Raw genomic sequence first — 14,761 nt, 5'->3', positions numbered from 1 at the left:
GCGACACTTAGCTTTCCCGAACACGCGGCCAAAATCGTGGTATGATTGTAAGAGGCCTTAAGGAGACAACTCCTTGGCCCTGATTTATGAAAGGCTGGTAAGATGTATGTGTACGCAGAGCGCATGTAAATTTTACCCGCGCTTAAAGGGATTTTCTTCTAATAACTATCCCACTAACATGATCCCATTAACAAGCTCAGCCGATGCCAGTCTGGCTCTACTGCACATGCCCAGTAGACCCGGACTGACATCAATGAGCCTGTTAACGGGACTAACCGCGGCTGAACGGCAGACCGCGGGAGGACGGCATGGGACTTAAACGTGCTTATGGGGCGGGAGGAAGCCCAGGGTTAGTATCACAACTTTAGTTTACTTCGTCTCTGAGGCGCTTTAAGGAGTGATTACATAAAAAGTGGGGCGAGGAGAGGAACGGACAACACAGAGGTATGTGGATCCGGCATGGACACGCCTCTCTGCTTACCTCAGGTAGCTCTGCCTCGGGTCAGGTGTCTTATTCTCCCGCTGAGAGACAACATCACAATGCAACAATTTATTTCAAATTAGCAAACTCTCGCTGCCACTGAGCTGACTTATCTCTGCGTGTCGTATTAAAGCCCGAGGCTGCAGGCTGAGAGATATGTCAGTGAATGGATTCTGCCGGTATGTCCTGTGGCCAGTTCCCATGTCATCCTGTCACAGGATTTACATGGCGGAATGTTTTTCTCATGCCACGTTCACAGCGTTGTGGTGTGACGTCCGCTGTGTACCGCGGCTTATCGTACTTCAAGGAACCTGCGTGTGCATTGCTGTATAAAGCACTTCGCTATGGTAACGCACTGAATGCAACGCATTACCACTAAACATTCATGTTAAACTGGACCTGAACTCTTGCACAGGACAGAAGGGAAACCTAGAGAAGTGCACTCTGTATGTCTAACTACCCTCTAGTAATCCTGTATTGTCTAATCACAAGTTGTAATTTGATCACTTATCTGTCAGCAAGCTGCCTCGGCATAACAGCTAATTAGTCAACACAGGATGTTAACCCTATGTCTGCTTCCATGAAAGCAGGAATTAGACACTGCAGAATTATTGCAGGATTTGTATCAGCTGTAACAAATGTTTTTCTTTTACGGTTATTATGCTGTTGCTTATGTTTCAGAGCAGAGAGGAAGTTCTGATTTCAGGTACACTTTAATTCGTTATGCTGCATAACGTCCACCACTGTCCTCCTGGGGCCCCACCCACTGTCCTCCTGGGGCCCCACTGTCCTCATAGGCCTCACATTTCTGGCCTCCTCTTTGCTCCTCTGGCCTATTCAGGGTGTGCAGGAAATGAAGCCATTTTTTCCTGGACTAGAATAACGTTTGGGAAGCCTATCGGGGTTTCCAGGAATCAGAAACATTCCTCCACATCTCATCCCGCAGACATGACTCCACTTCCAGGGAACTGATAGGCTGATTATTAATACAGGACTCCAGCAGGATGCATAGGAGTGATAAGCAGTCTAATCTAATAGAATTGATCCGAAATTTGGATCTATAGAACGATTGTTAGTCGTCTCAAGACACCATTAATTGTACGCGATCCGACCAATCATACGATCGCTCGGGAGCTTGTACCCTGAATGGTTAGTCGTCTCAAGACACCATTAATTGTACGCGATCTGACCAATCATACGATCGCTCGGGAGCTTGTACCCTGAATGGGAACCTTAACAGCAGAAGTTGTGTAAGCAGGAATCCTCCAGCAGGTCTCTGAGGCCTGTGAGCCCTTTTCCCCTTTCTTTTGTGATTACGCACAAAAGTTTGCCTTCTTAAAGAGAATCTGTACTCTAATATTCTGACAATAAAAAGCATACCATTCTATTCATTATTTTCTCCTGTGCCCCTCTGTGCTGTTTCTGCCACTCTCTGCTGCAATCCTGGCTTGTAATTAACAGTTTTAGGCAGTGTTTACAAACAAACTAACCAGCTTCTAATAGGCTCAGCTGTGAGTCATTCAGAGTATGCAGGGGGCCTGCAGAGGGTGTGTATCGCTTCTACCAATCACAAGCAGCCCTGCACATTCCACACAATCAAACAGGACAGAGGAAAGATACATTGATTTATTACAGAGACAGTGCAGTTAGGAAAGACTGCAGTAAGCCAGAGCAGATTAGAACAGGCATAGGAACTTATAGGATGGAAGAACTAAGGCTGAAAAATTTGTTAGAGTCTCTTTAAAGGACTTATGAGGCCAATACTTCAGAAAAAAAATAAAAAAAGTTATCCACCTGTGTCAGCTTGTCAGGCACGGAGGATGCCGTCCGCGCCCTCCGTGCCGTTCCGCCGGGTCCCCGCCGCTCCATAGCCCCCCGAACGGTCCCCGACCGCGCGGCCCGGGTCGGGCTCTCCAGCCTGTACTAAGATGGCGGCCGGAGCTGGCCGCGGCTGCGCAGTACGCATAGCCGTGAGTGCGGCTGCGCAGCTCTAAGGCCAACCCCCGATCCACGTAACAGTAGCGTGGATCGGGGGGTTGGCCTTAGAGCTGCGCAGCCGCACCCGCGGCTATGCGTACTGCGCAGCCGCGGCCAGCTCCGGCCGCCATCTTAGTACAGGCTGGAGAGCCCGACCCGGGCCGCGCGGTCGGGGACCGTTCGGGGGGCTATGGAGCGGCGCAGACCCGGCGGAACGGCACGGAGGGCGCGGACGGCATCCTCCGTGCCTGACAAGCTGACACAGGTGGATAACTTTTTTTATTTTTTTTTCTGAAGTATTGGCCTCGTAAGTCCTTTAAAGAGAACCCGAGGTGGGTTTGAAGAATATTCTCTGCATACAGAAGCTGAATCTGCCTATACAGCCCAGCCTCTGTTGCTATCCCAAACCCCCCTAAGGTCCCCCTGCACTCTGCAATCCCTCATAAATCACAGCCGTGCTGCTGACAAACAGCTGTCAGAGCTGGCTGTATTTATCTCTATAGTGACAGTCTGCTGCTTTCCCTGCCTCCTGCAGAACTCCCGTCCCCGCCTGCATCCCTTCCCTCCCTGCTGATTGGAGGGAAGGGACGGGGGCAGGGACCGGAGCTATGCAGGAGGCGGGGGAGCAGCTGAGACTGACACTACAGATGTAAGCACAGCCTCACAGCACGGCTGTGATTTATGAGGGATTGCAGAGTGCAGGGGGACCTTAGTGGGGTTTGGGGTAGCAACAGAGGCTGGGCTGTATAGGCAGATCCAGCCTCTGTATGCAGATAACATTCTTTAAACACACCTCGGGTTCTCTTTAAAACAGAAGGTATTTGCGATTATTCAGGTTGGAGTGAGCATATAAGATCTCCCATGATGCATCACTGCTGAATATGAAAATCATCCTATGTTGTCCCTGTAAGCTAGCCACACCTCCAGATCCGCTGGAATGCAATGATGTGTCACCTTGTTAATTGTACAGAGCCATAATAATCCAACCTGCATACAGACTGTTTGGGGATTGGTTGCTCCTCATCAGTGCATGGCATGGATTAATGTGGCTCTGTGGAGAACTTGAATATTGCATTATTATGGCTCTGTACAATTAACAAGCGGACACCTCATTGCATTCCAGCGGTTCTGGAGGTGTGGCTAGCTTGCAGGGACAACAAAGGATGATTTGCATATTCAGCAGTGATGCATTGTGTGAGACATCAAATACTTACTACAACCTGAATAATAATCACAAATACTTTGTAGCAGCAGGATCAGCCATACTATGCCAGGGACACCGCACGCACGCACGCACGCACGCACACACACACGCACGCACACACACGGATAAATACTTGATCTACTTACATAACAGATGTATTGTACTGTCCACATTTTCATTTCAGTGATTTTTATACAGCAAATGAAGAGTATTCTGTTCCTGATGGGAACCATGTCTTTTGCCCACAGTTTGAGGCTAAATCCTGTCACCTCAGCCTTGCTTGTAAACATAAGTGAGCAGAGGATCGTGTTTCAGATCGGCAGCTAGGCAGGGAAATAAATGGAAGAGGAGGAAAGAACCCCCAGCATGCAACTGTTTGGCACTGACTACTAAAGGGCCAGTGCTCCGAAAGTATGTGATAACGCCAAACCATAACAGCAGAAAAAGTTTTGAATACAGGATTAGCATCTTTATCACTTAATTCACTCAGACCAGTTGCTGTTGAAGTTTGATTTTTATGGTGACAATCCTGCTTTAAGACGGCAAACTTTTGTATTGCTTCTCGTTTTAGTAAGGAGGCTTTTTAGTCCTTTACAGCCCCTTACACACTCCTAGGAGTTCTGGTTCCCCATGAGCTTGCTGGGTAATCTGTAACTTTGTGAGTGAGTGTACGCAAGCACAGAGAGTGCAGGTGTTCCGCAGCGGTGACCCCTCCTGGATGGGAGAAGTACTGCGACAGTGTGAGACCAGGAGCATGTGTAGCTCCACTCATGCAGAACACAGACTTGTAGTATCTGGTACAATCGCAGAACCGGTTCCTCCAGTTCCTCTTCTTGTTTGGGAGACATAACTCACCTGCGTTTCTGCTTTTGTGGCCTTGCTGGCAGCAGTCTGTGTCGCGTAGCCTTGTACACATCCAGCCTGTAATTGGTCACTAGTGTGTGTTTGTTATTAGTTTTATTGGCTTCTGTTACAGCGCTGTGTGTAATCGCTCTGCTGAACCGCGTGCCCTGTAATTGCGTGCACCCCCTGTGATGCTCTGTATGCCGGCTGTCGCTGCGGGAGGACTGCAGATGAAAGCAGCCTCTATACATCGGGTTGTCAGCTGTAGCCCTTTAATCAGTACAACAAATGGCTCATCTGGTCTTTAAAGATAAACATAGGTAGATGTAGTACTAGTCCCATTGAGAGAGTGTCTGAGGTTCCTTTCCTATACAGCAAGTCGAATTATCTATGCAAACTCGTTTCCTAAGTAATTCGAAGGCAAAACATTTTTATCTGTCAGAGGATACACTGTTGATCAGGTTTTAGTGCTGGAAAGATCACAAAGGCCATTGCTTGTTTGTTTTGCAGCTCAATGAAGCAGATTGTACATCAGACTGTCATGGCTGCTGTGTAGAATGAAAACAGAAAAACATTAAAGGCAACTCCGCACCTAAAAATGACAATCTTTAAAATGAAGCTCCCCACAAGATGAGCCTTTGGGGTGGTGAGATTGCATTACTTAAGGGGGCTTCCCTCTGCCCCCCTTTCCCCATCTGTGTGGGATTCTGTAGTTAGGTGCTCTGGTCCCTTTAAACATACTTTTTTTTGACTTAGAAACATAAATCTGAGGGATTCTTGTTTAGGAGTGGGAGGATTGATACATTTATCTCATGTCCCATAACAGTTTTCACTTAGCTGATGCTAAATTCTTTACCGCTGCCGAGCAGTAAAGGGATTGGCACCAGTCATCATCATTTTGTCATATTTGAGCCCCTAGGAAGATATGGAACCGTGAACGCAAGTGACGCTAGAAGCTGCGCAAGGGGTCTAAAGAAAATGTGATCGACCACAGAACTCGCACTATCACTGGCAATCGATGGTAAATGCATTGAGAGGAATACTTCCATGCCTTTCTATGTGGGCTGCGGTGAATCCCGGCACTAGTCGACAGACAGATGGCTGCCAGTGAGATGAATGGAAGCATTTGCTGTCCATTGCCATTGATTATGTGAGCGCTGGCTATTGCATGTTTGTCCTGTATTTTGTTTATATTTTATTAGCCATATATATTGCACTTCACCTAAGTTGTGTGTTGAAAGGGAACCTTAACTGAGAGGGATATGGATTTTTCCTTTTAAACAATACCAGTTGCCTGGCTGTCCTGCTGATCTATTTGGCTGCAGTAGTGGGTGAATCACACACCTGAAACAAGCATGCAGCTAATCCAGTCTGACTTCAGTCAGAGCATCTGATCTGTATGCTTGTTCAGGGGCTGTGGCTGAAAGCATTAGAGACACAGGATCAGCAGGAGAGTCAGGCAACTGGTATTATTTTAAAAGGAAAAATCCATATCCTTCTCAGTTTAGGTTCCCTTTAAAGGGGAACCTTAGGTGAGAGGGATACAGAGGCTGAAATATTTATTCTTTTAAGCAATACTAGTTACCTGGCTATCCTGCTTATCCTCTGGCTAAAAGTACGAGGAGAAGATCATGAACAAGCATGCAGCAGATCAGGTGTTTCTGACATGGTCAGATCTAGCAAGATTAGCTGCATGCTTGTTTCTGGTGTGATTCAGACACTTCTGCAGCCAAATAGACCAGCAGGGCTGCCGGGCAACTGGTATTGTTTAAAAGCAAATAAATATGGCAGCCTCCGCATCCCTCTCACTTCAGTTGTGCTTATGTGCAATAAATAATGGAATGATCTGTGTATAGTTTCCTCCCTGTGAGATGCTGTTATATTTCCTGTGTACACTGGCAGGCGCTGACTGTAATATGTTTATCTTGCAGCCCACCACTCTGCCGCAGGGGACTATAAACATGAACCAGTGCATGGACGTCATAGACGCAGAGAGCCGCACGGGGCAGAAGTACTCGCTGTGCATCCTCACCCCCGAGGAGCACTTCATCAGGGCTGAGAACAAGGAGATCATCAATGGGTGAGTCCTCCTGGGACGTCTTTCCCATGTAGCTCAGCGGGGGTGGGGCTTTCATCAGGGCTGAGAACAAGGAGATCATCAATGGGTGAGTCCTCCTGGGACGTCTTTCCCATGTAGCTCAGCAGGGGCGTGGCTGGCTTACAGCAGGGTGGAAAAAAATGCACATCCTCCTCCCCTCCCTCCCTACCAGTGCCATCGCTTTGGTAAGAACCAAGATTGCTGCAGGTGGCTGAACAGCTGGTCCGCCCCTTTCCTCATATCATGTGACCATATTGCTGATGCGGATTATGGCTGACTACGTGGCACAAACACAGCGCCACATGAAAGATCACCAAGAGGACTTGAGGCTGATAAGACCTCAGGTTGCTCATGTGCAAATTGTATATAGGAACTAATGTCAAGTAGGGATAAGGGTGGGAGGCCAAGGTTTTGCTAAGTGAGTTTTCAAGAAAAACTGAAGCAACCTAGAAGAAAAAATTACATCATCACCTATGTAGAGGGGCAGCTCTGGATTCCCCTGGTGGCACAGACATTGTGCTGCTGTGGCTAGCCGGGTAAGGCAGCGGTAGTGACACTGTGTGTAGCATGGCAGGGCTGGGATCTGGGGAAGGGAAGCTGCGCTCTGTGGCTGCAGGTGTGCTGGGTCTGGCTAGCCGGGTAAGGCAGCGGTAGTAGCACTGTGTGCAGCATGGCAGAGCTGGGATCCAGGGAAGCAGAGTTGTGTGGCTGCATGTGTGCTGAGTCTGGCTAGCCGGGTAAGGCAGCGGTAGTAGCACTGTGTGCAGCATGGCAGTGCTGGGATCCAGGGAAGGGAAGCTGAGTTCTGTGGCTGCAGGTGTGCTGGGTCTGGCTAGCTGGGTAAGGCAGCGGTAGTAACACACTGTGCAGCATGGCAGAGCTGGGATCCGGGGAAGGGAAGCTGAGCTCTGTGGCTGCAGGTGTGTGGGTCTGGCTAGCCGGGTGGGACAGCGGTAGTGACACTGTGTGTAGCATGGCAGAGCCGGGATCTGGGGAAGGGAAGCTGCGCTCTGTGGCTGCAGGTGTGCTGGGTCTGGCTAGCCAGGTAAGGCAGCGGTAGTAGCACTGTGTGCAGCATGGCAGAGCTGGGATCCGGGGAAGGGAAGCTGCGCTCTGTGGCTGCAGGTGTGCTGGGTCTGGCTAGCCGGGTAAGGCAGCGGTAGTGACAGTGTGCAGCATGGCAGAGCTGGGATCCGGGGAAGGGAAGCTGCGCTCTGTGGCTGCAGGTGTGCTGGGTCTGGCTAGCTGGGTAAGGCAGCGGTAGTAACACACTGTGCAGCATGGCAGAGCTGGGATCCGGGGAAGGGAAGCTGAGCTCTGTGGCTGCAGGTGTGTGGGTCTGGCTAGCCGGGTGGGACAGCGGTAGTGACACTGTGTGTAGCATGGCAGAGCCGGGATCTGGGGAAGGGAAGCTGCGCTCTGTGGCTGCAGGTGTGCTGGGTCTGGCTAGCCAGGTAAGGCAGCGGTAGTAGCACTGTGTGCAGCATGGCAGAGCTGGGATCCGGGGAAGGGAAGCTGCGCTCTGTGGCTGCAGGTGTGCTGGGTCTGGCTAGCCGGGTAAGGCAGCGGTAGTAACACTGTGTGTAGCATGGCAGAGCCGGGATCTAGGGAAGGGAAGCTGCGCTCTGTGGCTGCAGGTGTGCTGGGTCTGGCTAGCCGGGTAAGGCAGCGGTAGTAACACTGTGTGTAGCATGGCAGAGCCGGGATCTAGGGAAGGGAAGCTGCGCTCTGTGGCTGCAGGTGTGCTGGGTCTGGCTAGCCGGGTAAGGCAGCGGTAGTAGCACTGTGTGCAGCATGGCAGAGCTGGGATCCGGGGAAGGGAAGCTGCGCTCTGTGGCTGCAGGTGTGCTGGGTCTGGCTAGCCGGGTAAGGCAGCGGTAGTAGCACTGTGTGCAGCATGGCAGAGCTGGGATCCAGGGAAGCAGAGTTGTGTGGCTGCAGGTGTGCTGGGTCTGGCTAGCCGGGTAAGGCAGCGGTAGTAACACTGTGTGCAGCATGGCAGGGCTGGGATCTGGGGAAGGGAAGCTGCGCTCTGTGGCTGCAGGTGTGCTGGGTCTGGCTAGCCAGGTAAGGCAGCGGTAGTAGCACTGTGTGCAGCATGGCAGAGCTGGGATCCAGGGAAGCAGAGTTGTGTGGCTGCAGGTGTGCTGGGTCTGGCTAGCCGGGTAAGGCAGCGGTAGTAACACTGTGTGTAGCATGGCAGAGCCGGGATCTAGGGAAGGGAAGCTGCGCTCTGTGGCTGCAGGTGTGCTGGGTCTGGCTAGCCGGGTAAGGCAGCGGTAGTAGCACTGTGTGAAGCATGGCAGAGCTGGGATCCAGGGAAGCAGAGTTGTGTGGCTGCATGTGTGCTGAGTCTGGCTAGCCGGGTAAGGCAGCGGTAGTAACACTGTGTGTATCATGGCAGAGCCGGGATCTAGGGAAGGGAAGCTGCGCTCTGTGGCTGCAGGTGTGCTGGGTCTGGCTAGCCGGGTAAGGCAGCGGTAGTAGCACTGTGTGCAGCATGGCAGTGCTGGGATCCGGGGAAGGGAAGCTGCGCTCTGTGGCTGCAGGTGTGCTGGGTCTGGCTAGCCGGGTAAGGCAGCGGTAGTAACACTGTGTGCAGCATGGCAGGGTTGGGATCCGGGGAAGGGAAGCAGAGTTGTGTGGCTGCAGGTGTGCTGGGTCTGGCTAGCCTGGTCAGGCAGTGGTAGTGACACTGTGTGCAGCATGGCAGAGCTGGGATCCGGGGAAGGGAAGCTGCGCTCTGTGGCTGCAGGTGTGCTGGGTCTGGCTAGCCGGGTAAGGCAGCGGTAGTAACACTGTGTGCAGCATGGCGGAGCTGGGATCCGGGGAAGGGAAGCTGCGCTCTGTGGCTGCAGGTGTGCTGGGTCTGGCTAGCCGGTTAAGGCAGCGGTAGTAACACTGTGTGCAGCATGGCAGGGCTAGGATCCGGGGAAGGGAAGCTGCGCTCTGTGGCTGCAGGTGTGCTGGGTCTGGCTAGCCGGTTAAGGCAGCGGTAGTGACACTGTGTGCAGCATGGCGGAGCTGGGATCCGGGGAAGGGAAGCTGAGCTCTGTGGCTGCAGGTGTACTGGGTCTGGCTAGCCGGGTAAGGCAGCGGTAGTAACACTGTGTGCAGCATGGCAGGGCTGGGATCCGGGGAAGGGAAGCTGCGTTGTGTGGCTGCAGGTGTGCTGGGTCTGGCTAGCCTGGTCAGGCAGCGGTAGTGACACTGTGTGCAGCATGGCAGAGCCGGGATCTGGGGAAGGGAAGCAGAGCTCTCTGGCTGCAGGTGTGCTGGGTCTGGCTAGCCGTGTAAGGCAGCGGTAGTAACACTGTGTGCAGCAATGCAGGGCTGGGATCCGGGGAAGGGAAGCTGCGCTCTGTGGCTGCAGGTGTGCTGGGTCTGGCTAGCCGGGTAAGGCAGCAGTAGTAACACTGTGTGCAGCATGGCAGAGCCGGCATCCGGGGAAGGGAAGCTTAGTTCTCTGGCTGCAGGTGTGCTGGGTCTGGCTACCTGGGTAAGGCAGCGGTAGTAGCACTGTGTGCAGCATGGCAGAGCCGGGATCTGGGGAAGGGAAGCTGCGCTCTGTGGCTGCAGGTGTGCTGGGTCTGGCTAGCCGGGTAAGGCAGCGGTAGTAGCACTGTGTGCAGCATGGCAGTGCTGGGATCCGGGGAAGGGAAGCTGCGCTCTGTGGCTGCAGGTGTGCTGGGTCTGGCTAGCCGGGTAAGGCAGCGGTAGTAACACTGTGTGCAGCATGGCAGGGTTGGGATCCGGGGAAGGGAAGCAGAGTTGTGTGGCTGCAGGTGTGCTGGGTCTGGCTAGCCTGGTCAGGCAGTGGTAGTGACACTGTGTGCAGCATGGCAGAGCCGGGATCTAGGGAAGGGAAGCTGCGCTCTGTGGCTGCAGGTGTGCTGGGTCTGGCTAGCCGGGTAAGGCAGCGGTAGTAGCACTGTGTGAAGCATGGCAGAGCTGGGATCCAGGGAAGCAGAGTTGTGTGGCTGCATGTGTGCTGAGTCTGGCTAGCCGGGTAAGGCAGCGGTAGTAACACTGTGTGTATCATGGCAGAGCCGGGATCTAGGGAAGGGAAGCTGCGCTCTGTGGCTGCAGGTGTGCTGGGTCTGGCTAGCCGGGTAAGGCAGCGGTAGTAGCACTGTGTGCAGCATGGCAGTGCTGGGATCCGGGGAAGGGAAGCTGCGCTCTGTGGCTGCAGGTGTGCTGGGTCTGGCTAGCCGGGTAAGGCAGCGGTAGTAACACTGTGTGCAGCATGGCAGGGTTGGGATCCGGGGAAGGGAAGCAGAGTTGTGTGGCTGCAGGTGTGCTGGGTCTGGCTAGCCTGGTCAGGCAGTGGTAGTGACACTGTGTGCAGCATGGCAGAGCTGGGATCCGGGGAAGGGAAGCTGCGCTCTGTGGCTGCAGGTGTGCTGGGTCTGGCTAGCCGGGTAAGGCAGCGGTAGTAACACTGTGTGCAGCATGGCGGAGCTGGGATCCGGGGAAGGGAAGCTGCGCTCTGTGGCTGCAGGTGTGCTGGGTCTGGCTAGCCGGTTAAGGCAGCGGTAGTAACACTGTGTGCAGCATGGCAGGGCTAGGATCCGGGGAAGGGAAGCTGCGCTCTGTGGCTGCAGGTGTGCTGGGTCTGGCTAGCCGGTTAAGGCAGCGGTAGTGACACTGTGTGCAGCATGGCGGAGCTGGGATCCGGGGAAGGGAAGCTGAGCTCTGTGGCTGCAGGTGTACTGGGTCTGGCTAGCCGGGTAAGGCAGCGGTAGTAACACTGTGTGCAGCATGGCAGGGCTGGGATCCGGGGAAGGGAAGCTGCGTTGTGTGGCTGCAGGTGTGCTGGGTCTGGCTAGCCTGGTCAGGCAGCGGTAGTGACACTGTGTGCAGCATGGCAGAGCCGGGATCTGGGGAAGGGAAGCAGAGCTCTCTGGCTGCAGGTGTGCTGGGTCTGGCTAGCCGTGTAAGGCAGCGGTAGTAACACTGTGTGCAGCAATGCAGGGCTGGGATCCGGGGAAGGGAAGCTGCGCTCTGTGGCTGCAGGTGTGCTGGGTCTGGCTAGCCGGGTAAGGCAGCAGTAGTAACACTGTGTGCAGCATGGCAGAGCCGGCATCCGGGGAAGGGAAGCTTAGTTCTCTGGCTGCAGGTGTGCTGGGTCTGGCTACCTGGGTAAGGCAGCGGTAGTAGCACTGTGTGCAGCATGGCAGAGCCGGGATCTGGGGAAGGGAAGCTGCGCTCTGTGGCTGCAGGTGTGCTGGGTCTGGCTAGCCGGGTAAGGCAGCGGTAGTAGCACTGTGTGCAGCATGGCAGTGCTGGGATCCGGGGAAGGGAAGCTGCGCTCTGTGGCTGCAGGTGTGCTGGGTCTGGCTAGCCGGGTAAGGCAGCGGTAGTAACACTGTGTGCAGCATGGCAGGGTTGGGATCCGGGGAAGGGAAGCAGAGTTGTGTGGCTGCAGGTGTGCTGGGTCTGGCTAGCCTGGTCAGGCAGTGGTAGTGACACTGTGTGCAGCATGGCAGAGCTGGGATCCGGGGAAGGGAAGCTGCGCTCTGTGGCTGCAGGTGTGCTGGGTCTGGCTAGCCGGGTAAGGCAGCGGTAGTAACACTGTGTGCAGCATGGCGGAGCTGGGATCCGGGGAAGGGAAGCTGCGCTCTGTGGCTGCAGGTGTGCTGGGTCTGGCTAGCCGGTTAAGGCAGCGGTAGTAACACTGTGTGCAGCATGGCAGGGCTAGGATCCGGGGAAGGGAAGCTGCGCTCTGTGGCTGCAGGTGTGCTGGGTCTGGCTAGCCGGTTAAGGCAGCGGTAGTGACACTGTGTGCAGCATGGCGGAGCTGGGATCCGGGGAAGGGAAGCTGAGCTCTGTGGCTGCAGGTGTACTGGGTCTGGCTAGCCGGGTAAGGCAGCGGTAGTAACACTGTGTGCAGCATGGCAGGGCTGGGATCCGGGGAAGGGAAGCTGCGTTGTGTGGCTGCAGGTGTGCTGGGTCTGGCTAGCCTGGTCAGGCAGCGGTAGTGACACTGTGTGCAGCATGGCAGAGCCGGGATCTGGGGAAGGGAAGCAGAGCTCTCTGGCTGCAGGTGTGCTGGGTCTGGCTAGCCGTGTAAGGCAGCGGTAGTAACACTGTGTGCAGCAATGCAGGGCTGGGATCCGGGGAAGGGAAGCTGCGCTCTGTGGCTGCAGGTGTGCTGGGTCTGGCTAGCCGGGTAAGGCAGCAGTAGTAACACTGTGTGCAGCATGGCAGAGCCGGCATCCGGGGAAGGGAAGCTTAGTTCTCTGGCTGCAGGTGTGCTGGGTCTGGCTACCTGGGTAAGGCAGCGGTAGTAGCACTGTGTGCAGCATGGCAGAGCCGGGATCTGGGGAAGGGAAGCTGAGTTCTCTGGCTGCAGGTGTGCTGGGTCTGGCTAGCCAGGTAAGGCAGCGGTAGTAACACTGTGTGCAGCATGGCAGAGCTGGGATCCAGGGAAGCAGAGTTGTGTGGCTGCAGGTGTGCTGGGTCTGGCTAGCCGGGTAAGGCAGCGGTAGTAACACTGTGTGCAGCATGGCAGAGCTGGGTTCTGGGGAAGGGAAGCTGAGTTCTCTGGCTGCAGGTGTGCTGGGTCTGGCTAGCTGGGTAAGGCAGCGGTAGTATGACTGTGTGCAGCATGGCAGAGCTGGGATCCGGGGAAGGGAAGCAGAGTTGTGTGGCTGCAGGTGTGCTGGGTCTGGCTAGCCGGGTAAGGCAGCGGTAGTAACACTGTGTGTAGCATGGCAGAGCTGGGATCCGGAGAAGGGAAGCTGCGCTCTGTGGCTGCAGGTGTGCTGGGTCTGGCTAGCCGGGTAAGGCAGTGGTAGTAACACTGTGTGTAGCATGGCAGTGCTGGGATCCGGGGAAGGGAAGCTGTGCTCTGTGGCTGCAGGTGTGTGGGTCTGGCTAGCCGGGTAAGGCAGTGGTAGTAACACTGTGTGTAGCATGGCAGTGCTGGGATCCGGGGAAGGGAAGCTGCGCTCTGTGGCTGCAGGTGTGTGGGTCTGGCTAGCCGGGTAAGGCAGCGGTAGTAACACTGTGTGTAGCATGGCAGTGCTGGGATCCGGGGAAGGGAAGCTGCGCTCTGTGGCTGCAGGTGTGTGGGTCTGGCTAGCCAGGTAAGGCAGTGGTAGTAACACTGTGTGTAGCATGGCAGTGCTGGGATCCGGGGAAGGGAAGCTGCGCTCTGTGGCTGCAGGTGTGTGGGTCTGGCTAGCCGGGTGGGACAGCGGTAGTGACACTGTGTGTAGCATGGCAGTGCTGGGATCCGGGGAAGGCAAGCTGTGCTCTGTGGCTGCAGGTGTGCTGGGTCTGGCTAGCCGGGTAAGGCAGCGGTAGTGACACTGTGTGTAGCATGGCAGGGTTGGGATCCGGGGAAGGGAAGCTGTGCTCTGTGGCTGCAGGTGTGCTGGGTCTGGCTAGGCAGGTAAGGCAGCGGTAGTAACACTGTGTGTAGCATGGCAGGGTTGGGATCCGGGGAAGGGAAGCTGCGCTCTGTGGCTGCAGGTGTGCTGGGTCTGGCTAGCCGGATAAGGCAGCGGTAGTAACACTGTGTGCAGCATGGCAGAGCTGGGATCCGGGGAAGGGAAGCTGAGTTCTCTGGTTGCAGGTATGCTGGGTCTGGCTAGCCGGGTAAGGCAGCGGTAGTAACACTGTGTGCTGCATGGCAGAGCTGGGATCCGGGGAAGGGGAGCAGAGTTGTGTGGCTGCAGGTGTGCTGGGTCTGGCTAGCCGGATAAGGCAGCGGTAGTAACACTGTGTGCAGCATGGCAGAGCTGGGATCCGGGGAAGGGAAGCTGAGTTCTCTGGTTGCAGGTATGCTGGGTCTGGCTAGCCGGGTAAGGCAGCGGTAGTAACACTGTGTGCTGCATGGCAGAGCTGGGATCCGGGGAAGGGGAGCAGAGTTGTGTGGCTGCAGGTGTGCTGGGTCTGGCCAGCCGGGTAAGGCAGCGGTAGTAACACACTGTGCAGCATGGCATGGCTGGGATCCGGGGGAGGGAAGCTGTGCTCTGTGGCTGCAGGTGTGTGGGTCTGGCTAGCCGGGTAAGGCAGTGGTAGTAACACTGTGTGTAGCATGGCAGTGCTGGGATCCGGGGAAGGGAAGCTGCGCTCTGTGGCTGCAGGTGTGTGGGTCTGGCTAGCCGGGTAAGGCAGTGGTAGTAACACTGTGTGTAGCATGGCAGTG

The 14,761-nt window shown here is 55.1% G+C and overlaps 1 protein-coding gene across 9 annotated transcripts in view; it reads left to right on the top strand.

Annotated features, from left to right (window-relative positions):
* Positions 1 to 14,761, top strand: part of MPRIP (myosin phosphatase Rho interacting protein) — a 266,132-nt gene that overhangs the window by 138,291 nt on the left and 113,080 nt on the right. For 8 of the 9 annotated variants that reach the window (XM_068243558.1, XM_068243563.1, XM_068243562.1 and 5 more), the window contains exon 4: positions 6,437 to 6,585. In XM_068243558.1, coding sequence (XP_068099659.1) covers positions 6,437 to 6,585 — 149 coding nt within the window. Of the gene's footprint in view, positions 1 to 6,436; positions 6,586 to 6,641; positions 6,671 to 14,761 lie in introns of those variants that run through there. The other variant, XM_068243564.1, reaches the window with a different exon arrangement.

This window comes from Hyperolius riggenbachi, chromosome 7 (assembly GCF_040937935.1).
Source record: "Hyperolius riggenbachi isolate aHypRig1 chromosome 7, aHypRig1.pri, whole genome shotgun sequence".
Classification (NCBI taxonomy): domain Eukaryota; kingdom Metazoa; phylum Chordata; class Amphibia; order Anura; family Hyperoliidae; genus Hyperolius; species Hyperolius riggenbachi.
This window is presented reverse-complemented; position numbering and strand designations above follow the sequence as displayed.